Source organism: Protopterus annectens, chromosome 1.part0 (assembly GCF_019279795.1).
Source record: "Protopterus annectens isolate FY-2018-M chromosome 1.part0, PAN1.0, whole genome shotgun sequence".
NCBI lineage: Eukaryota > Metazoa > Chordata > Ceratodontiformes > Protopteridae > Protopterus > Protopterus annectens.
Window position 1 is genome coordinate 416,433,266 of NC_056725.1, and position 22,637 is coordinate 416,455,902.

A 22,637-nucleotide genomic window follows, 5' to 3' on the forward strand; every position below is an offset into this window, starting at 1 on the left:
TTAAGCTATCCATTCTCCTAATAATCACTCTAGGATGATGCATAGACCAGGAAAATTGAGTACATGCTTCAGGTAACTTTTTCGTCAGAGCAGTGAACTTTGGGGCACATATGGTGATGTTTCAGAGAGACTCGGCTGATAGAACTATGGAAATTCTGAAACATTTGCCAGCTGGGTATCTGTAGAAGCAGAGGAAGATCCAACTAGCCACTGTCAGCTCCATTTCTTTGCTGTCCATGGATCTGTTATGTAATGCAGCTGTTAGAGCAGCCAGGTCACTTAATTCAGGTAGTGCTTTATGGCATCAAGTATGCCTTACATTCTTTGCAGAACACCTCAGTACTGCTTTTGTCAGTGCCTCATTTGTTAGATCTTCTGTAGTTGGTCAGAAACTTGAAGAAAAAAAACTAATGCAGTGTGAGCCAGATGATAAGGTACAGCTGTTACAGTTAATTTCGCAACCTCTTGATGTTCATCGTGTTACACTGCTGCTGTCATCACACTTGGGTTATCTGCCATCAGGCGGTCCCGCAGTCGGCCCGAGTTCCAAAGTCTTGGTCCGGCGTCGGTTGCTGTCACTTCTTCCCTGATGTCAGTGCGACAGGGGAATAAAAGAGGCAGCCAATGCCATTTTCTCCAGTCTTTCTTGCCGCGCGGTGCCCGAAGCAGAAGCAGTTTGCAAGTGCCGGTCGACCGACTCCTGAGATTTTCAAATCACATTTCAGACTGAAGTCTTCAATAAAGCTAAGTACCCCGTTGGGGAACCTTTTCTTGCCTCAGTCCGATGTCAGAAAAAGTTAATAATTGCATTTCTTGTGGGAAGCAAATACCTCATAAGGATTTTCATTCTTATTGTATCCCTTGCCTAGGCCCAGACCACGACGTCACAGGTTGTCGGTTTTGTGCTAGGTTTAACAAACGAACTATTAAATGTTGGTTTGATTTCGCCCGACATTATTTTGGTAGAAAATTTAATTATACCATGCCGTCGGAGCAACCGACGACTGGGATGCATAAAAAGCGCAAAGATAAGGACAGGCAGCCGAGACCCAAACCAGACACGAGGCCTCTGCTAGGCCAGTCGCCGGCTCTCTGGTTTTCAGTGAGGCGCATACGCAGCCACTGACGACCGCTGATTTAGGACCCCAGCCTGCATCCGACTCCCAGGCGGAGATTGCAGGGCCTCCAGACCCTTTGTCTTTAGTCCCTTTCGACTCCATGGCTGAAGGGGATTCCAGTGCAGTTGAAAGGCCGTCAGTTGCTGAAGGTGTCTTCAGACCGACTACACTTACTATTAAATCCTATGCAAAACTGAAAACTCCATTAATAGTAAGGAAGCCTGTACAGCAGTCTCCAGTCCAAGGCCCCATGCCTAAGAAGCAGATGCTTAAGATGGCAGAAGACTTAATTACCCTAATCAGGGGTTCCCATCTCCCACCTGACAAAAGACCTAGACAGGAGGAGGACTACGCTTCCTCTGACCAGGTTTCCATTTCCTCAGATTCTTCTGAGGAACAGGAGTACTCTTTTCCCCCTTATGAAGACTCTGATGCTGAAGAGTCTATTCCTTCAGCATCTTCCCCAGAAGACTACTCTTTTGGGGAAACTTTACATACCATGAGGGAACATTTCCACTGGGAAGGCCAGGATTACTCTGATTCTAAGAAAAGGCTCCTAGAGTTCCTCTTACTACCCCAGCGCAGACCCCTTGCTATTCCACCTGTGTTAGACATTGTGGATGATGTTTATTCAGAATCTAGCCTTAACCCACATTCATTACCTCCTGCACCAGCCAAACCAGACAGATACTACAGAGTCCCTGACTCACATAAATTCCTATATAAAAGCCCTGTTGCTGACCCAGAAACCATTTCCCAGGGTCCCAAAGGGGTTAAGGCCTCTATTGCTAAAAATCCTGTACCGTCTGAAAGGGATTCTAGAGCACTAGACAGATGGGGAAAGAAAGTATATACCTCAGCTACTCTAGCTAGGAGGGCCTTAAATTGCCAGTTTCACATGCTGAAATATCAACAGTATTTGATGTCTCAATTAAAACAAAAAATGAGCACACATGCAGAGCAGCCTGACTGCAAGGAAATGCAAGATTTGTTGCATGCAGCAGAACAAGTGGGCAAACATACTTTGCAATGTGGATTTGATTCATTGGAAGCTTCTTGCAGAGCAGCTGTAACAGGGTCTGTCATTTGTAGGCATGCTTGGTTAAAAGAACAAACTTTACCTGATCATGTTAAAGCAAAGTTATTGGATGCACCCTTACAGCAGGATGTTTTATTTGGTGTGAAAGCAGAAGAGGTTTTAAAGAAAATGGAGGATAAGGCAAAATCTATGCAGACGGTCAAGGATCTTTTACAGGTTCAACCCCCTCGTTTCAGCAGAAGTTGGCCAACCAAAATCTGGTCCTTTCCCACTTCTGACAGACCACAGAGGGGCAAATACAGATGCCCAAGGGGCAGAGTTCAGCCACAAGGCTCTTACAAGCCACGACAATGGGGTGCCACAACCTAGAAAGGAGGAGAAGACAGGTCTCAAACTATCAGAAGACAATCACAATGACTTACCCCTCAGACTGCCAAGCAAATCACTTTTGGCAGCTCCCTTGGGAGGAATACATGCACTTTTTGCAGACAATTGGCACATCATCACAAAAGACAAATGGGTCCTAAATATTGTAACTCAAGGATACAGGTTCCACTTTCACACTTTACCAAGGATAAAAGGAATGTCAAACCTGCCATCAAATCAATGGGCAGAGGCTCAAAGACAAATTACAGCACTCATGGACATGAGAGCCATTCAACAGGTTCCTACACAGGAGCAAGGGCAAGGATTTTACTCTACTCTTTCTGGTTCCCCGAAAGGACAAAGCTTGGAGACCCATTCTGGACCTTTCAATTCTAAACACATACCTGGAAGTACCCAAATTCAAGATGCTCACACTACAGCAACTTCTTCCCATAGGCATACCTGCATGTCCCTATCAGACAAAATTGCAGAAGATACCTCAGATTTATAGCAGGTACAACTCATTACCAATTCTCTGCACTGCCCTTTGGCTTCTCTACTGCACCCAGGGTCTTCACAAAATGCCTGGCACCAGTAATTGCATACTGCAGACAAAGAGGATATCTTATATCCATACCTGGACGACTGCCTTATTCAAGCAGACAGCAAGGACATTCTTTTAATACATCTGGCGTTTGTAAAAAAAACTACTAAGTTGCCTAGGGTACACAGTAAACGAAAAGAAGTCAAAACTAGTGCCCTCACAAGACATAATATTCCTGGGTGCCAGCTTAACTACTACGGCCCAGATGGCTTTTCTCACGCCAGACAAGCAAGGACAACTGACTCAATACTTCAAAATGATGGCAACAAAGACCCAACTCCCTGCAAGAAAAATTCTGCAGGCCTTGGGATTCGTGGCATCTTGCATACTACTAATACCATATGCCAAACTGCATATGAGGAAATTACAATGGCACCTGAAAAGCGTATGGACTCAACATAGCCACAGCTTGGAAACAATAATACCACTAATTCGCTGCCTTCAACAGGAGTTTATGTGGTAGGCTCAGGCATGTCACCTCAACAAGGGTCAGCCTTTCACCTTGCCCACAGCCAGGTAAACAATGACAACAGATGCATCGGATTACGCCTGGGGAGCACACATGGCAGGACAGTGTATTCAGGGCAAATGGTCTGCAGATCCAATGCATCTCCACATCAATCAAAAAGAGATGCTAGCTGTACAAAATGCCCTAACAGCTTTCAAGGACCTCCTACATCCAGGACAACTTCTAATAAAGACGGACAACACCACAGTGATGTGGTACATAAACAAGGGGGCACACATTCCTACCCCCTATGCAGGCAAGCAATGACCTTGTGGAACACAACACTGACCTACCAAGTTCAACTATAAGCACAATTCCTGCCAGGAAAGAAAAATACATTGGCAGACGAACTAAGCAGAAATTATCATGGATCCTCACGAGTGGAAACTAGACCCACAAGTATTCACAATGATAACTCAAAAGTGGGGGAGCCCAGACATAGATCTGTTTGCCTCCCCCCAAAGCTACCAACTGCAAAAGTTTTGCACAAGGACATACCACACACTAGCTTGGAAAGTGGACGCCCTCTCATTCAGTTGGAAAACACTAACAGTGTATGCCTTTCCTCCACTGCCTCTTCTGGCAAAGGTGCAGCTAAAAGCCAGATTAGAGAGGCCACAAATGATACTCATTGCTCCAGACTGGCCACGCCAACACTGGTATCCAATATTAAGGAACATAGCTCAAGGCCCACCATGGATTTTACCTCAAATTCCTCACCTGCTGACTCAGCAAAACAATCAGATTCTACACAGCCAGCTCAAGACTTTAAATTTGGCTGCGTGGCAGATTATCTAAACAACCAGTCAACACTTCTCTCTACAGCTATTATGGATGTCATTCTGGAGGCCAGGAGACCCAGCACCGGGAAAACCTACTCAGACAAATGGGAAAGATTCTGCGCCTGGAATGAGGCTAAAGGCCAAAATCCTCTTGTCCCAAATATTCCTCAGATTCTGCAATATTTAACTGAGATGTTGCACAAAGACCTTTCCTTTACATCTATAAAGATCCACGCTTCAGCTATTTCAGCTCATTACAACACGGATCCTCCTATTTTTTCACATCCATTATTAAGACAGTACCTCAGAGGGGCTAAGAACATAAGACCACCCCGAAGACCATCAACACCAACTTGGGACCTCAATTTTGTTTTGGAAAAACTTACACTACCGCCCTTTGAGCCAGCTTTTTCAGCTGCTTTACAATTTTTATCATGGAAAACTGCCCTGCTGCTAGCAATAACTTCAGCACAAAGAGTCTCAGAGCTACAGGCCCTAATGGCAGTGTGGAGCCTTTCATCATTTTTCATCAAGACAGAGTCTCTTTACGAACTAACCCTTCCTTTATGCCAAAGGTAGTATCCAGTGTGGCTCTAAACCAAACCATTCATTTACCCACCTTTTATCTAAACCCCCAGAATAAAGGGGAAAGGCTCCTACACTCTTTGGACATTCACAGGCAATTACGTTTCTACTTGGATAAAACAAAGGTTTTCAAAAATCTGATCAGCTCTTTGTATCCTATGCTGCAGGATCTCAAGGAAAGCCTATATCAAAACAGACCATTTCAAAATGGATAGGACATTGTATCCGTTTCTGCTACACACACCATGGGAAACCTGTACCTGGTAACATTAGGCCTCATTCCACCAGGGCTACAGCAACATCAGCAGCCTTCCTCAGAGGGGTACCAACCAAGGATATTTTGGAAGCTGCAACTTGGAGTTCAGTGCACACCTTCACCAAGCACTACCACTTACCTCTATACTCAAAAAACAGAGCTGGCTTTGCCACTGCAGTTTTGCAGGGCCTACTAGCTTCTCCAAACCCTGTTTAGTACCAACCGCCCAGCCTTAGCTTTGGGATTCAACCCAAGTGTGATGACTGCAGCAGTGTAACATGATTTACATAGTACAGTTTTGTACCCACCATAAATGTAGATGTTCGAGTGTTCACACTGCTGCAGTCCAGGTTACCCTCCCATCTTCCCCTCATCTTACCTGGGTTTTATCTATAGCTCCCTGTTTGTACAATCTCTAAGATGTATTTCTATATGGTGTATTTGCTTACAGCTGTAGCTATTGTTTTCTACTTATGTAATTTACTTAGGATTATGTATTGACTTCCTATTTGGGGGCATCTGACATCTGGGGCAAGAAAAACTGAAGAAAATGGCATCGGCTGCCTCTTTTATACCCCTGTCGCACTGACGTCAGGGAAGAAGCGACAGCAACTGATGTCGGACCAAGACTTTGGAACTCGGGCCGACTGCAGGACCGCCTGATGGCAGATAACCCAAGTGTGATGACTGCAGCAGTGTGAACACTCGAACATCTACATTTATAGTAGGTACAAAACTGTACTTTTCAGGGGAAGGCAGAAGGGTTCCAAGAATGTCTAATTTTAGAAATCCCTAGGGCCCCAGCACAGGTAGTATTAAAACCAGGGATCCCAAGGCTGAGGGAGTTTCTTTTCTACCTGCCCCCAAATAGGCAGAGAGGTGGTCCACATCAACAAGGATATACAAATGGGCCACTCTTGGGCTCCACCAATGTGTGAACCCTGTTGGTTGCCAGACAGTCCCACTCTGGACACATTTTCTAATTCTTGTCTTTATTTTTGTAGTTGGCATCCCAAACATCAGAAGGCTGTTGTTAAAGGCCAGTTAGTTAAGACTGACCAGGATGATTTCAGATACAAATGCTTTTCTTAATGAATGTGAGATTTTAATTGATATGTTTTTTAAAGAGGGGGTATCCCCAGAATTCCTAACAGAAATAAATGAAGAGGTTATTTATAAATAAACTTTTGGAGTTTATGTTCCAGTTTTGTCCAAGGTCCACCCTGTTACTAATAGTAGTAACACCAACAGTAATATGGCTGTTTCATCTATTGCATCTCCCTTTAGGACAGTAGAAAATTCACCACAAACCATTAATTCTAGAAATAGTACGGAATTATTTTAATATTGTTTTTTCTTTGGGTAGTGCTACTGTATATAATTATCTTAAGAACTGGAATTTTTTTTTTTTTTTTTTTTAAGGGTAACTTTTTTTCTAAATGAATCTGGGATAGCCCACATATTGTATATAGAAAAGATAGAAGTTTTAAGCAGTTATTGGAACAGAATAAAATTATTAGGAACAGGACAATCCGGTATGGGAAAATGTGGACACTGTTCTCAATGTCCATTTATGATGTTGTCCGAGAGTGTCCTTGTCAAGGGAACCAAATGTAAAATTAATGGTCATTTCACTTATGATTCACAATGTTACCTTGCTTGTTTTGCATTGGAAAAACTTTTAAGAAAATTAAAAGCAAGGGTATATGAACATCAGTTAGATATTGAAAAAGGAAAAACACTAATGCATTATATAGACACATTGTTGAACACCCAACACATTCTTTTAAATTTGCTGTTATAGAGCAGAAAAAGGATTTCAGGGGTTACACTACATATAAACCCTTAGACAAGTTTGAATTGAAATGGCAGCTAATATTAAATGCTGTGCGTGTCGCTGGTTTAAATGAAGCATGTTCCATTAATTCTCTTTTAAAAGTAAAATATTTGGAAGTTTTAAAAAGTGTTATTTAAAAAAATTATAAGCATTTTTACATTTGTTTTTTGTTTAATGAGATAAGTTAACATTTTTGTATGGATTTTAAATGATTGCGAAGAGTTTTTTATTGGGTACTGTTATCAGCTGAATTTTTTTAAGCTATTTAAATGTTAACTGATTGATTAGTTTTTTCGGTTCTGATGAAGTTTCTGTAATACTAAGAAACAAAAGCACATAACTGTTGAAGTAAAGGATTTGTTGGCTGATTGAATCTGTTGAATTTTTCCTGGAACTGAATTTTATAAGATATTTGGCTTCTGTCACCACGCAGGATTTTGTTTTACTGGTTGTTCATATCCTTGGCTCCAGTTTGGTTATTACTTTGATTACCGCTCTGGACACAGTCAGGAGACATGTTTCCTGGCATCCCATTGCATGGCTACCAATGTACCAGAGAAATCATATCGACAGACTATTCACTACCATTTTTGGAAACGCCAAGACATCCCCTGTCAAATCCACCTTTAGTGAACCCCATCAGAGGAGGGGCAAAATCTCCTTTTAAAAGCCATTCAAGAGGTCCCACCAGAACAGACCAGAAAGGGGTCCAAAATGTTCATGATTCTTTTGGTACTCACATTTTCAACCTCAGTTGTATCAATGTAGATATCAAGGAAGAGTCATTCTGAATGGCCATGGTGTGGTCTGTTCTACTGTACTTGCAGATGAGTGATTGGATGTGCTGATGTTCTTCGTTCCACATTGCTGCAGTCCTTACTATTGGGTAGTCCGCTGTCCAGTCGGCCCGAATACCAGAGTATATGGCTGACGTCGGTCAGGGCGCATTAGACTGACGTCAGTACGTCAGGGTACTAATGCGCATGACCGACGTCATATCCTAAGTCTTTTTTGCCGCATGGTCCGATGCAGAAGCAGTTTTGCGAGTGCAGGTTGGCGTTCTGAAATATTTCCGAAGCCGGAGTTTCAGACCGAATCAGAGTTGGCTAAGTACTCGCTAGAACATTTTGGTTTTTCTTGCCTCAGTATTTAACCGGATGTCAGAAAAAGTGAATAACTGTATTTCTTGTGGGAAACAGATACCTCATAGGGATTACCATACCTTGTGTATACCTTGTTTAGGGCTTGAGCACGACGTTGTTGGATGCCGCTCTTGTGCTAGGTTTAACAAACGCACTATTAAGAGACGGTTAGACTGTGCCAGGTTAGTGTTTGGGAAGCGTAATTATAAAATGCCGCCGGATGCTCCGACGCCCGCTTCGCCCAAGAAGCGCAAGGACAAAACAGCTAAGCCTAGGGTTGATGAACCGCAGTCCCGGACGCCGGTTCTTTAGAAGGCTCAGTGGAGCCAGAGGTTTTGCCAGGAGTTTCTTTGGAGTCTCAGGCAGAGACTTTACTGTTACAGGATGTGCCTTCTCAGGAGGTAGGCCAGGCTGAGGGGCTTCTCAGGTTACTGTTCTTCCCTCTCTTCCCAAGGTAGTTAGAGCCTCCTTCTGTTGCTAAAACTTCTTTGAGAGGTAGGCCAAGTTCAGCTTCAGTGGGGCTTCTCCTAGCATTTCAGGTTCTGTGCCTAAGAAACATATGCTTAAAATGGCAGAAGATTTGATTACTATGATTAGAGGTTCTATGCCCCTCCTGATAAGAGGCCTAGGGTGGAACCGAGTTTGATAGTTTTGAACAGTGTTCAGAGGCTTCTGAGTCTTCTATGAAGATTTGCAGGAGTATCCTCCTTATTCTGATTCTGATGTGGATGATTCCACTCCTACAGCTTCTCCTCCTGAGGATTTCTCATTTTCGAGACTCTGCATTCCATGAGGGAGCACTTTAAATGGGAAGGCCAGGATTACTCTGATTCCAGGAAAAGGCTTAGGGAATTCTTGTTTTGCCCCAGCATAGGCCCTTAGCTATACCTCCTGTGTTGAATGTGGTGGAAGATGTTTTTGCAGAGGCTTCCCTGAACCCTGATTCTTTGCCCCTGCTCCTGTTAAACCTGATAGGTACTATAGGGTGCCTGAAGCTCATAAGTATCTTTTAAGAGTCCTAGGGCAGACCCGAAACTGTTTCTCAGGGACCTAAAGGTGTTAAGGCCTCTGTGGTTAAAACCCTGTTCCCACTGATAAAGAGGCAAGGGCTTTGGATAGATGGGGAAAGAAAGTGTATACTTCTTCCACTTTAGCCATGAGGGCGTTGAATTGTCAGTTTCACATGCTTAAATATCAAAATTATCTCCTTTCACAACTGAAATCTAAGGTGGATGCTTTGGCGGAAGGTATTGAGTGTAAAGAGTTGCTGGATTTAGTTCATGTGTCTGAACAAGTGGGTAAGCATTCTTTGCAATGTGGTTTTGATGCTGTACAGGCCTCCTCGAGGGTGGCTGCCACTAGTTCTGTTCTTCGCAGGCATGCCTGGTTGAGGGATCAGAATTTAGCTGAGCATGTTAAGACAAGGATTTTGGATGCTCCTTTACAGTCTGATGTGTTGTTTGGTTCGCCTGTGGAAGCAGTTTTAAAGAAAATGGAGGACAAAGCTAAGTCTATGCAAACTGTTAAAGATTTTTTGCAGGTGCAGCCACCAAAGTTTAGTAGAAATTGGCCTACTAAGGGATGGACATATCCTGCTTATGATTCCCAGTCTAGGGTAGGTCTAGACGTGGTAGGGGCAGAGCTCAAGGTTCTTTTAGGCCTAGAACAGGGAGTTCACCTGCTCAGACTTCTGGTGAGGGCAGGGGTCAGTCCTTTCGTAAACAGACCCAATGACCTGCTTTTTCAGCTGCCAGTAGATTCTCGCCTGGCAGCTCCTTTGGGAGGAAGACTGTCTCTTTTCAAAGAAAATTGGGATTTAATTACTCAGGACAGATGGGTGTTGGATATCATTCACCACGGTTACAGGTTTTATTTCCATACATTGCCCCCTTTCAAAGGCACGCCAGACGTTCCTCCTCCACAAAGGAAAGAGGCTCACAAGCAAATTTCTCTGTTACTCCAAATAGGGGCCATTCAGCCAGTCCCTGTATCAGAAAGGGGCCTAGGATTTTATTCTCGCCTGTTCCTAGTACCAAAGAAGGGGAACACATGGAGACCAATTTTGGATTTATCTATCCTCAACACTTATCTGGACATTCCCAAGTTCAAGATGTTGACGTTACAACAGCTTTTACCTCTGCTGGGCAAAGATCACTGGATGGTAACTTTAGATCTCAAGGAAGCTTACCTTCATGTGCCTATAAGACTAAGTTGCAGGAAGTATCTGCTGAGCTGGAAATTCTCATTATCAGTTCTCTGCATTGCCCTTTGGCTTATCTACTGCGCCCAGAGTATTCACAAAGGTTCTGGCTCCAGTGATAGCTTACTTCAGGCTACAAGGAATTCAAATCTATCCTTACTTGGACGACTGCCTGATTCTGGCTCAAGAAAAGGAAGACCTTCTACAGCATCTGGAATATGTTATAGCAGTGCTAAGATGCCTAGGGTATTCTGTGAACGAAATAAAGTCCAGTCTAGTACCCTCTTAAGACATGTGCTTTCTGGGTGTGAGACTGAATACAGCAGCCCAGATGGCCTTTTTAACCCCGGACAAACAAAAGAGTCTATCCCTTTACTTCCATCAACTATCTCATCAGTCCGTGCTGACTGCAAGGACAGTCCTTCAAGCATTAGGGTTCATGGCATCTTGTATTCTGGTGCTTCCCAATGCCAAACTGCATATGAGGAAGCTGCAATGGTATCTCAAAATGTATGGACACAGCACTGCCAGGATTTGGACACTGTCATTCAAATAATACCTTGCCTTCAAAAGAATTTTTGTGGTGGGCTCAGGAATGTCACCTAAACAAGGGACTCTCTGTGACCCGCCAGAGGCGAGTCAGATTTTAACGACAGATGCCTCGGACATTGCTTGGGGAGCTCATCTAAATGGAAAGTGGATACAAGACAAGTGGCCTGCCAGACTACAGCATCTACATATCAACATGAAGGAGATGTTAGCAGTCCAGTTTGCATTAATGGCTTTCAAGGAGTTACTTCTTCCAGGGCAGGTGTTGATTCTAACAGACAACACAACTGTCATGTGGTACATCAACAAACAAGGGGAACACATTCTTATCCTCTATGCAGGCAAGCAATGATTTTATGGGAGACTGCGCCAGCTTGCAACTAACTCTTCAGGCAAGGTTTCTGCCGAGCACAGAACTCCTTAGCAGATGTGTTAAGCAGACAAATCATGGATCCCCACGAGTGGAAACTGGATCTTCATGTATTTCAGAAATTGACAGTGTCATGGGGAACTCCAGACATAGATCTGTTCGCTTCTCCACTAAACCACCAGCTGCCAAAGTTTTGCACAAAGGGGTTTCATCACACAGCTTGGAAAGTGGATGCTCTTTCTTTCAGTTGGAAAAATCTTCATGTGTATGCCTTTCCACCTCTGCCTCTTCTTCCAAAGGTGCTCTTAAAGGTCAGACAAGACAAGCCAAGGATGATTTTAATAGCTCCAGATTGGCCTCGGCAACACTGGTACCCACTACTAAGGAGTCTGGTAAGGAAGCCTCCATGGCCTTTACCTTTGATTCCACATCTGTTATCTCAGAAGGACGGTCATCTGCTCAATGTCAAGCTTCACTCTCCATCTAACAGCCTGGCATATTCTGTGCTGAAGCACAGCAGGTCTCAACTTCCTCAACAAGTTTTAAATGTGATTATGGAAGCTAGAAGACCTAGTACAAGGAAAGTGTACGCAGAAAAATGGAAGAGGTTTTTATTTTGGAGTACAGCAAAGAATTTGGAGATTTCTGAGCCTAATTTGAGTGTGGCTCTTCAATATCTTACTGAGTTATTGGACAAAGGTTTGTCCTTCTTCCATTAAGATTCATGCTGCAGCAATTTCAGCTCATTATGATTGTGACCCACCATTGTTTTCGCATCCTTTGTTCAAGCAGTTTCTTAGAGGGGCAAAGAATATAAGACCCCACGTAGAGCTCCTACTCCGGCTTGGGATCTCAATTTTGTGTTGGAAAACTTACTCTACAACCTTTTGAGCCTGCGGCTACTGCTGAATTGAAATACTTGTCATGGAAGACTGCTTTTCTGTTGGCTATTACTTCTGCAAGAAGGGTGTCTGAATTGCAGGCCCTTATGGCAGTAGAGCCCTTTTGATTTTCCATAAGGATAGGGTATCATTACGAACTAATCCTTCCTTTATGCCTAAGGTGGTTTCTAGTGTGGCTTTAAACCAAACTATTCATTTGCCTACTTTTTATGCAGACCCCCAAAATAAAGGGGAAAAGATTTTGCACACTTTAGATGTACACAGGCAATTGCGTTATTATTTAAGCAGGACTAAGGATTTTAGGCAGTCTCAGCAGTTGTTTGTTTCTTTTGCTTTGAGTTCGCAGTGCAAGCCTGTGTCAAAACAAACTATTTCTAGGTGGATTGGCTTTTGCATTGCATTTTGTTATTCCCATCATGGCAAGGAGATTCCAGCTGGGATTAGGCCTCATTCCACTAGGGCTACTGCCACTTCAACAGCATTTCTAAGGGGGGTGGCAACTAAGGATATTTTGGAGGCAGCTACTTGGAGTTCAGTGCATACTTTCTCTAAGCATTATCACCTTCCTATCTACTCTAAGTCTAGGGCTGGTTTTGCCACAGCTGTTTTGCAAGGCATGTTGTCAGCTTCTGCTTCTTTATGATTTGCCAGCCTCCCTTACCTCTGCTTTGGGATTCTACCCAATAGTAAGGACTGCAGCAATGTGGAACGAAGAACATAGTACAGTTTTGTACCTACCATAAATGTAGATGTTCGAGGATCCACATTGCTGCAGTCCAATTTACCCTCCCTCCTTCCCCTCTGTGTTTAGGGGTGGTTGTGTAGGTGAGGTTATATGCTGATATTTTTGTATATATTTTGTATATATTGTACATATTTTTGGTGCAGGTATTTTGGGCCTTGTCTTTTTAGGGTCTTCTGACATCTGGGGCAAGAAAAGACTGAGGATATGACGTCGGTCATGCGCATTAGTACCCTGACGTACTGACGTCAGTCTAATGCGCCCTGACCGACGTCAGCCATATACTCTGGTATTCGGGCCGACTGGACAGCGGACTACCCAATAGTAAGGACTGCAGCAATGTGGATCCTCGAACATCTACATTTATGGTAGGTACAAAACTGTACTTTTGGATGTACTGGACACTTGCATGCATATTGGAAGAGTGAAATTGTTCAGGAGATTTTTATGCTTTCAGGTGGGAGCCAGTCATTACCCATTCAGAGCCCAGCCCTTGGACTCACCGCAGCCTCCCAGGTGTTCATCCGTTCAGAGCTGACATGCACCCTCTGCTGTGAAAATATTCCCTAGTGTAGATAGCTGGCTCTTTGATGCAGGTGCAGTGGAAAAACTAATAGTGTCAAGACAATACTAGATCAATCTGTGGCTATCTTTGGGGATCACAGCTTAGCAAAATCATAGTTGGGACCCTCCCAGTTCTTGACATCTACTTGCTGCTAGTTGGATATAGTGATTCATGAAGCCATATTTCCACAGAAAGAATTGTCACAGTTTTGCAGGATGTCTTAAACTTGTCACACCATCCAATACACAATACCTGTTGTGGGTGCACTCCTCAAAGTACTTGGACATTTGGCAGCCTCTATTCAAACATTATTGTATACAAGACTACACACAGGAGTCCTGCAATGGACACTCAGAGTTAATTGGGAGCAAACGATGCAACCATTGACGCAACCTGTAAAACTTTCAAACTTACCTGAAGCACCTGTCTTGGTGGACAGAACTGTAAAATCTCATTTCAGGGACTGCTTTCACTAAGCCCATTCTAACAGCCGCAGTTGCCATTGATGTATTCTTACTGTGGTAGGGTATTACTTAAACAGAAATGCCCAAGAAATGTGAACCACAGATGAGACCAAATTCCACATTAATGTTTTGGATATGAGCAGTGTTTCTAGTGTTCAATGCCTTTCAGGACATTCTCCCCAGGGAGCAGTATCTATCTCTTCAAACGACATGGCAGTGGTATAATTCATAAGCAGGTTTTAAGCCAATCTTGCCCTTTTACAGAGAAGCAGTGAGGGTTTGGGAATGGGCCATATCTTCAAAAATTACTTCCAAATAACAGTGCACATCCTACTCACATGCACACAGTGGTGTCTTTAGTTTTCTTTTGTGAGATGCATTTTATATGCGTGTTGAAATATGATTGATGTTCTTCATCTCACATTGCTGCAGTCCTTACATATGGGTAGTCCGCTGTCCTCGGTCGGCCAGAATACCAAAGTATTAGGCTGACGTCGGTCATGGGCGCTCAGATCTGACATCAGAGCGTCAGGGTATAAAAGCGCATGACCGACGTCATATCCTCAGTCTTTTTTGCCGCATGGTCCGATGCAGAAGCAGCGTTGCAAGTGCCGTCGCTCTGAAATTTTCGTATTCTGAGTTTCAGACCAAAACCAAGTTGGCTAAGTACCCGCTGGGGAATATTTTTGTTTTTCTTGCCTCAGTTAATTCCGGATGTCAGAAAAAGTGAATAATTGTATTTCTTGTGGGAAACAGATACCGCATAGGGATTATCACTCTTTGCATTCCTTGTTTGGGACCGGACCACGACGTAGTCGGGTGTCGGTTTTGTGCTAGGTTTAATAAGCGCACTATAAAAAGAAGATTAGATTGTGCTAGGTTAGTCTTTGGTAAGCGGTGTAATTATAATATGCCGTCGGATCCTCCGACGCCCGCTTCCACGAAGAAGCGCAAAGACAAATCCTTGAAACCTAGACAGGTTGATTCGTCCGTTTCGGACACCGGTCCTGCAGAAGCTACAGTGGAGCAGGTGGATCCGGCTGAAGTTTCTGTTGAGTCTCAGGGGGAAACTTTGATTTTGCAGGATGTGGCCTCACAGGAGTCAGGTCAAGCTGAAGGGGCCTCTCAGGTTACTGTTCTCCCTTCTATGCCTAAGGTGGTTAGGCCTGCTGCTGCTATTTCTAAGGCTTCTTCTAAGGGCAGGTCTGTTTTGCCTTCCTCTGGTGTCCCTCCAGGTACTTCAGGGTCTGTGCCTAAAAAGCACATGCTTAAAATGTCAGAAGATTTGATTACTTTAATTAGAGGTTCTATGCCCCCTCCTGATAAGAGGCCCAGGGTGGAGCCAGAGTTGGAAAGTTTGGATCAGGCCTCAGATGACTCAGAGTCTTCTGCGGAAGATATTCGAGATTTTCCCCCTTATTTGGATTCTGATGCAGAGGATTCCACTCCTTCTGCTTCTCCTCCAGAGGATTTTTCATTTTCAGAAACTCTGCATTCCATGAGGGAGCATTTTAAGTGGGAAGGACAGGATTTCTCTGACTCACGGAAGAGGCTTAGGGAATTCTTGTTTTTACCACAGCATAGACCTTTGGCTATACCTCCTGTTTTGGATGTTGTTCAAGATGTTTTCTCGGAGGCTTCCCTTAATCCAGATTCTTTGCCTCCTGCGCCAGTTAAACCGGACAGGTATTACAGGGTGCCTGAGGCTCATAAATATCTGTATAAGAGTCCTAGGGCGGACCCAGAATCTATTAGTCAGGGGCCTAAGGGTGTTAGAGCCTCTGTTGTAAAGAATCCGGTTCCTTTAGATAAGGAAGCTAGAGCTTTGGATAGATGGGGTAAGAAGGTGTATACCTCTTCTACTTTAGCAATGAGGGCTTTAAATTGCCAGTTTCATATGTTGAAGTATCAGAATTTCCTCCTTTCTCAGCTAAAATCTAAAGTGGATGCTTTGGCAGAGGGCATAGAGTGTAAAGAATTGCAGGATTTAGTACATGTCTCTGAACAGGTGGGTAAGCATTCTTTGCAGTGTGGTTTTGATGCTGTACAGGCCTCTTCTAGGGTGGCTGCCACTGGTTCAGTTCTTCGTAGGCACGCCTGGCTTAAGGATCAGAATTTGTCCGAGCATGTTAAAACTAGAATTCTGGATGCCCTTTACAGTCTGAAGTTTTGTTTGGTCCCCTGTGGAGTCGGTTTTGAAGAAAATGGAAGACAAGGCTAAGTCTATGCAGACTGTTAAAGATTTTTTGCAGGTGCAACCTCCAAAGTTTAGTAGAAATTGGCCTACTAAGGGGTGGACCTACCCTTCTTCTGATTCTCAGTCTAGGGGTAGATCTAGACTTGGCAGGGGCAGAGCTCACAGTACATTCAGGCCTAGAACTTGGAGTTCGCCTGCACAATCTGCAGGTGAGGGCAGGGGCCAGTCCTTTCGTAAACAGGCCCAATGACCTGCATTTTCAGCTGCCAGATTCTTCTCGCCTGGCAGCTCCTTTGGGAGGAAAGTTAGCACTCTTCAAGCAAAACTGGCTTTTGGTCACCCAGGACAAATGGGTATTGGACATTATAAATCGAGGCTACAAGTTCTATTTCCATACATTGCCTCCTTTCAAAGGCATGCCAGACGTTCCTCCTCGGCAAAGGATAGAGGCTCACAAGCAGATTTCTTTACTTCTTCAAATAGGAGCTATACAGCCAGTTCCTCTGTCAGAAGTGGGACTAGGATTTTATTCTCGCCTGTTTCTAGTACCAAAGAAAGGGAACACGTGGAGACCAATTTTGGATTTATCTATCCTCAACACTTATCTGGACATTCCAAAGTTCAAAATGCTGAAGTTACAACAGCTTTTACCTCTGTTGGGAAAAGATCACTGGATGGTAACTCTGGATCTCAAAGAGGCTTATCTTCATGTTCCTATCAGGCCCAGTTGCAGGAGGTACCTGCGTTTTCGGGCTGGAAATTTACATTATCAGTTCTCTGCATTGCCCTTTGGCTTATCTACTGCGCCCAGGGTGTTCACAAAGGTTCTGGCTCCAGTGATAGCCTTTTTCAGGTTAAGAGGAATACAGATTTATCCTTATTTGGACGATTGCCTGATTATTGCACAACACAAAGACGAACTTCTTCATCATCTACAGTATGTGATGGTAGTGTTACGATGCCTAGGGTATTCTGTGAACGAAACAAAGTCCAGTCTAGTACCCTCTCAGGACATGTGCTTTCTGGGTGTGAGACTGAATACAGCTTCCCAGATGGCCCTTTTGACCCCGGACAAACAAAGAAGCCTTTCTCTTTATTTCCATCAAATGTCTCTACAGTCCAGGCTGACTGCAAGGACAGTCCTTCAAGCCTTTGGGTTCATGGCATCTTGTATTCTGGTGCTTCCCAATGCCAAACTGCATATGAGGAAGCTTCAGTGGTATCTCAAAAATGTATGGACACAACACTGCCAAGATCTAGACACTGTCATTCAGATAATACCTTGCATTCAGAAAGAATTTTTGTGGTGGGCTCAGGAATGTCACCTAAACAAGGGACTCTCTGTGACCCGACCAGAGGCGAGTCAGATTCTAATGACAGATGCCTCGGACAAGGCTTGGGGAGCACACCTCAATGGAAAAATGGGTGCAAGACACGTGGCCTGTCAGACTTCAACATTTGCATATCAACTTGAAGGAGATGTTAGCAGTCCAATTTGCATTGATGGCTTTCAAGAATTTACTTCACCCAGGACAGGTGTTGATTCAAACAGACAACACTACTGTCATGTGGTACATCAACAAGCAAGGGGGAACCCATTCGTACCCTCTTTGCAGGCAAGCGATAATTTTGTGGGAGACTGCTCTCAGTTTACACCTCAATCTTCAGGCAACGTTTCTACCAGGAGCACAGAACTCCTTAGCAGATGTGTTGAGCAGAAAAATTGTGGATCCTCACGAGTGGAAACTGGATCCTCATGTGTTTCAAAAGTTGACAGTGTTATGGGGGACTCCAGACATAGATCTGTTCGCTTCTCCACTAAATTACCAGTTGCCAAAGTTTTGCACAAAAATGTTTCATCCCACAGCTTGGAAGGTGGATGCTCTATCATTCAGTTGGAGCAATCTTCATGTCTATGCCTTTCCACCTCTGCCTCTCATTCCCAAGGTACTCCTGAAGGCCAGAATAGACAAGCCATCCATGATTCTGATAGCGCCGGATTGGCCTCGACAGCACTGGTACCCACTACTGAGGAGTTTAGTATGGGAGCCTCCATGGCCTCTGCCTTTGATTCCGCATCTTTTGTCTCAGGAGGGCAATCACTTCCTCAATGTCAAGATTCAGTCTCTGCATCTCACAGCCTGGCATATTCTGTTTTAGACCCTGGAGGGTCTCAGCTTCCACAACATGTTTTGAATGTTATTTTGGAGGCCAGAAGGCCTAGTACAAGGAAAGTTTACGCTGATAAATGGAGGAGATTTTTTCTTTGGAGCAAAGCAAAGGACTTTGATGTTTCCAAGCCTGATTTAAGTGTTTCTCTTCAATATCTTACTGAGTTATTGGACAAGGGTTTGTCTTTCTCCTCGATAAAGGTTCATGCTGCAGCCATTTCTGCTCACTATGACTGTGACCCTCCTTTATTTTCCCAGCCTTTGTTTAAGCAATTTCTTAGAGGGGCAAAGAACATAAGACCCCCACGTAGAGCTCCTACTCCTGCTTGGGATCTCAATTTTGTGTTGGAAAAGCTTACTCTACAACCTTTTGAGCCTGCAGCTACTGCCGAGTTAAAGTATTTATCATGGAAGACTGCAAGAAGGGTTTCTGAATTACAGGCCCTTATGGCAGTGGAACCTTTCCTGATTTTTCATAAGGATAGGGTATCTTTGCACTAATCCTTCCTTTATGCCTAAAGTGGTTTCAAGTGTGGCCTTGAACCAAACTATTCATTTGCCTACTTTTTATGCAAACCCCCAAAATAAAGGGGAGAAGATTTTGCATACTTTGGATATTCACAGGCAGTTACGTTATTATTTGAGCAGAACCAAGGGGTTCAGGCAGTCTCAGCAGTTGTTTGTTTCTTTTGCTTTGGGTTCTCAGGGAAACCTGTTTCAAAACAAACTATTTCTAAATGGATTGGGTTTTGTATTTCTTTCTGTTATTCCCATCATGGTAAGGAGGTTCCGGCTGGAATCAGGCCTCATTCCACTAGAGCTACTGCCACTTCTACTGCCTTTCTAAGGGGAGTAGCTACAAAAGATATTTTGGAAGCAGCCACTTGGAGTTCAGTACATACTTTTTCCAAGCATTACCACCTTCCTCTTTATTCTAAGTCTAGGGCTGGATTTGCCACTGCAATATTACAGGGCATTTTAGCAGCCCCTAATGCTTTATGATTTTGCCATCCTCCCTTTACCTCTGCTTTGGGATTCTACCCATATGTAAGGACTGAAGCAATGTGAGATGAAGAACATAGTACAGTTTTGTACCTACCATAAATGTAGATGTTCGAAGATCCACATTGCTGCAGTCCAAGTTACCCTCCCTCCTTCCCCTCTGTAGTTTGGCATGTTTGTATGGTTTGGGTGATAGTTGTTGTTGGGCATGTTTTTGGGAGGTATCCTGTTTTTGGGCTGTGGCCTTTCTTGTTAGGGCCTTCTGACATCTGGGGCAAGAAAAGACTGAGGATATGACGTCGGTCATGCGCTTTTATACCCTGACGCTCTGATGTCAGATCTGAGCGCCCATGACCGACGTCAGCCTAATACTTTGGTATTCGGGCCGACCAAGGACAGCGGACTACCCATATGTAAGGACTGCAGCAATGTGGATCTTCGAACATCTACATTTATGGTAGGTACAAAACTGTACTTTTTTATATGGGCATGTGCATTACTGTTGATGAGTTTTTATATGTTGGTATGTAAAATCTTGCATGTACTTAGTGCTGTTTAGTCTTGCTACTAAAGTCTTACATTTTAAGGCCATTTTTCAGATGTGAATATTTTTGTTTTCTTTCAAGGGTGGTATTGACACACGAGTGCATGGGTTTGAAATTTTGGGTCCAAAACCAACATTCTGGCCAGTGTTTAAGGAGCAGCTCTGTCGTCGGACGTACCTCTTTTACACAACAAAAGCACACACCTGGTGTCAAGAGATAAATGAAGATCGAACACAGCTGTTGCAGTTATTTAACAAGTATGAATTTACTGCAAATTCAGCTAGTCATAATCTATAATTAATAGAAAATAAAGTAGAATGATACAGATATATGCAGTACAGCAAACAGCTTGCATTTGAACATAAGAGCTCTATTCCTCTCAACTGTCCAGATTTTGGAGGGATGCTCCTAATTTTTTCAGTCTTTTCTCAGTCTTGTTCCATCCCTCCTAAATTTGGAAATTATTTTGAGAAATTCCAAGTTAATAGAGCCAGTATTTAAAAAATGTCCCTAATTTAGAATTTTTCTTACATCATTGGCATTGTTAATTAAGGCTTATGTAATGGAGGTTTGTGTATTTATTCTGTGTACTGCTGTGTAATTGTGGTGAGGTATGTGAATTTCAGAGCAATTTTTAGATAATGAGAAATGGATTTGAATAAATTGAGATAAATAGCATAAAAACTTCAATGTGTGGGATATGAAGCAGGATAAATGCCATTTGCATCTGAAGAGACAGTATTTGTGGATGTATTTTTTATTGGCATTGTATGTGAATTTGATGAAACTTCTGTCTGTAGACACTTCGGGAGATACAAAAAGACAAATGCTTGCCAGAATCTCTTGGATTTTCTTTCACTTGCTCTCTTTGTAGAAATATAGCTTTAAATATGTTTTTCTGTATTGTAAAGTGCCACTTTTAATTTCATAGTTGGTTAGTTGATGGCATTTTAAGACCTTTTTTATCCTCTCTGCCACAATATATTGTTCCCCATTTTTGCAACCATTTATCAAGTTAATTGTACATATAGGTGAGTGATTTGAACCACAGTGGCCCTTTTTCTGTCACGACTTAATGAGAGCATGATAAACTGAGTGATGTCTTACATAGTGAACTTACAATTAACTGATAATTACTACAGTTGATTTACTGGACTCAGTTGATTGTGTTGTCTGTATATAGGTGCATTTTTTTCTTTTCTAGGATATGATTTTTTCCCCACTCTGTGGCCCCCTTCGTTACCCGAATCCTTTCAGTCATTTAACCCATTCATTCCCTCATCATCGAGGTGAGAGTAGTCCAAGAGCAATCAGGGGTGGTTTGATTTTTGTTCTCCTTTTTAACCCTGTATCCTGGTGTGCATGCTCAGCTCTAAAAACCAAGGTGGGATGTGCATTGGGCTGTCTGCACTGGATGCTTCATTACCCTTTGTAAGGGACATCTTTAGCAAGAAAGCAAGCAACTTCATGCATTCATCTCAAAGTGCAAGAGAAGGTTTCCCTGGTTTCCACGTATGAAATTAAACCATTCTCCAACCGTGTGTAAGCCCCCCCGGCAGCCAAGTTGACCGAATACCTTCATTCTTCTCTCTGTACATGTGTTGACTTCTCCATTGCCAGGGACACTAAATTCCAGTTACTTGAGTTGCATTCAGAGCTTCATCCCTCTGCAACATTGAGCCTGACTCCCCAGTAATATGGTAAGTGCATTAATGTACATTGGGAATTGTATTGGTACCAAGGACTGATTCCTGAGCTGCTTTTTGCAAAACTGGCTGATGTGAAGGTGGAATCTGATAGGTTATTCTGAAGTACTTTTGCTGCTATGACTTCCAAGAACCAGTGGAGTGATGTGATGAAGCCATGTTTTGAGATCCCTTTAACTAACAGTTGATGGACAACACAGAGGCCTTGGAAAGGTCTCTGAAGAGCTCAAAAAAGTACCCCATGTCTGTGTTGTAATACAGGCCATCTTTAAGGAATTACAGGGATACACTGGTGCCATGTTTTTTCCTAAAGTCATGCTGTTGGCTAGAAAGGAGGCTTAATGCTTCAGCTACAGGCTTTCTTTATACTTAGACAAATGCAGATAGTAAGCCAATTGATATGAAGGAGTCTGAGTGGATGAGTCGTATCTTTGCGATGGTGTAATATCTGTAGTTTTAGGCAGTCAAGAAAATGCTGCTTGTGAGGTAGATGTTAGTTATACTTAAGATAAATAAATTGCTATGAATGTTTTACAAGTCTATGGAAACTGAAGATAGAGGTTTACTCATTCAGTATTGGATTCTGTGTAGCCACTAATTGGATGTTCTTAGTGTTTCACTGTTGCAGTCATTACATTTGGGTTATCTGCCTGCAGGTAGCCCTCAGCTGGCCTAAATATCAAAGTCTTGGATTCCTACGTTGCTTGCTGTCTCTTCTTCCATGACTACCAGATTCTTGTGCTGGGAACACTCCTCCAGGGATAGATAGGCTGCTCTAAGCTCCCCACTGCCACTGGTGAACAAAGAAGCCTCCCTTTATCCAAGAAAGGAAATGGGCAACACAGGAACTTTCCAAAAGTCCAGAATACAGCAAAGCCTGTATTTGGACTACTCTAGGTCAGGAAAGATGGGAAACAAGGATATATTTTTTTTTTGCAATAAACAGCAGGAAAATGCAATAAATATGTAACACAGGCTAGCGCACTT

At 43.2% G+C, this 22,637-nt stretch overlaps 1 protein-coding gene across 2 annotated transcripts in view; it reads left to right on the forward strand.

Moving 5' to 3' along the window:
- The window catches only part of CUL9 (cullin 9), a 2,881,018-nt gene that overhangs the window by 1,242,141 nt on the left and 1,616,240 nt on the right, over nucleotides 1–22,637 (forward strand). For both annotated transcript variants that reach the window (XM_044060287.1, XM_044060293.1), the window contains exon 19: nucleotides 20,026–20,201. In XM_044060287.1, coding sequence (XP_043916222.1) covers nucleotides 20,026–20,201 — 176 coding nt within the window. The remainder of the gene's footprint in view (nucleotides 1–20,025; nucleotides 20,202–22,637) is intronic.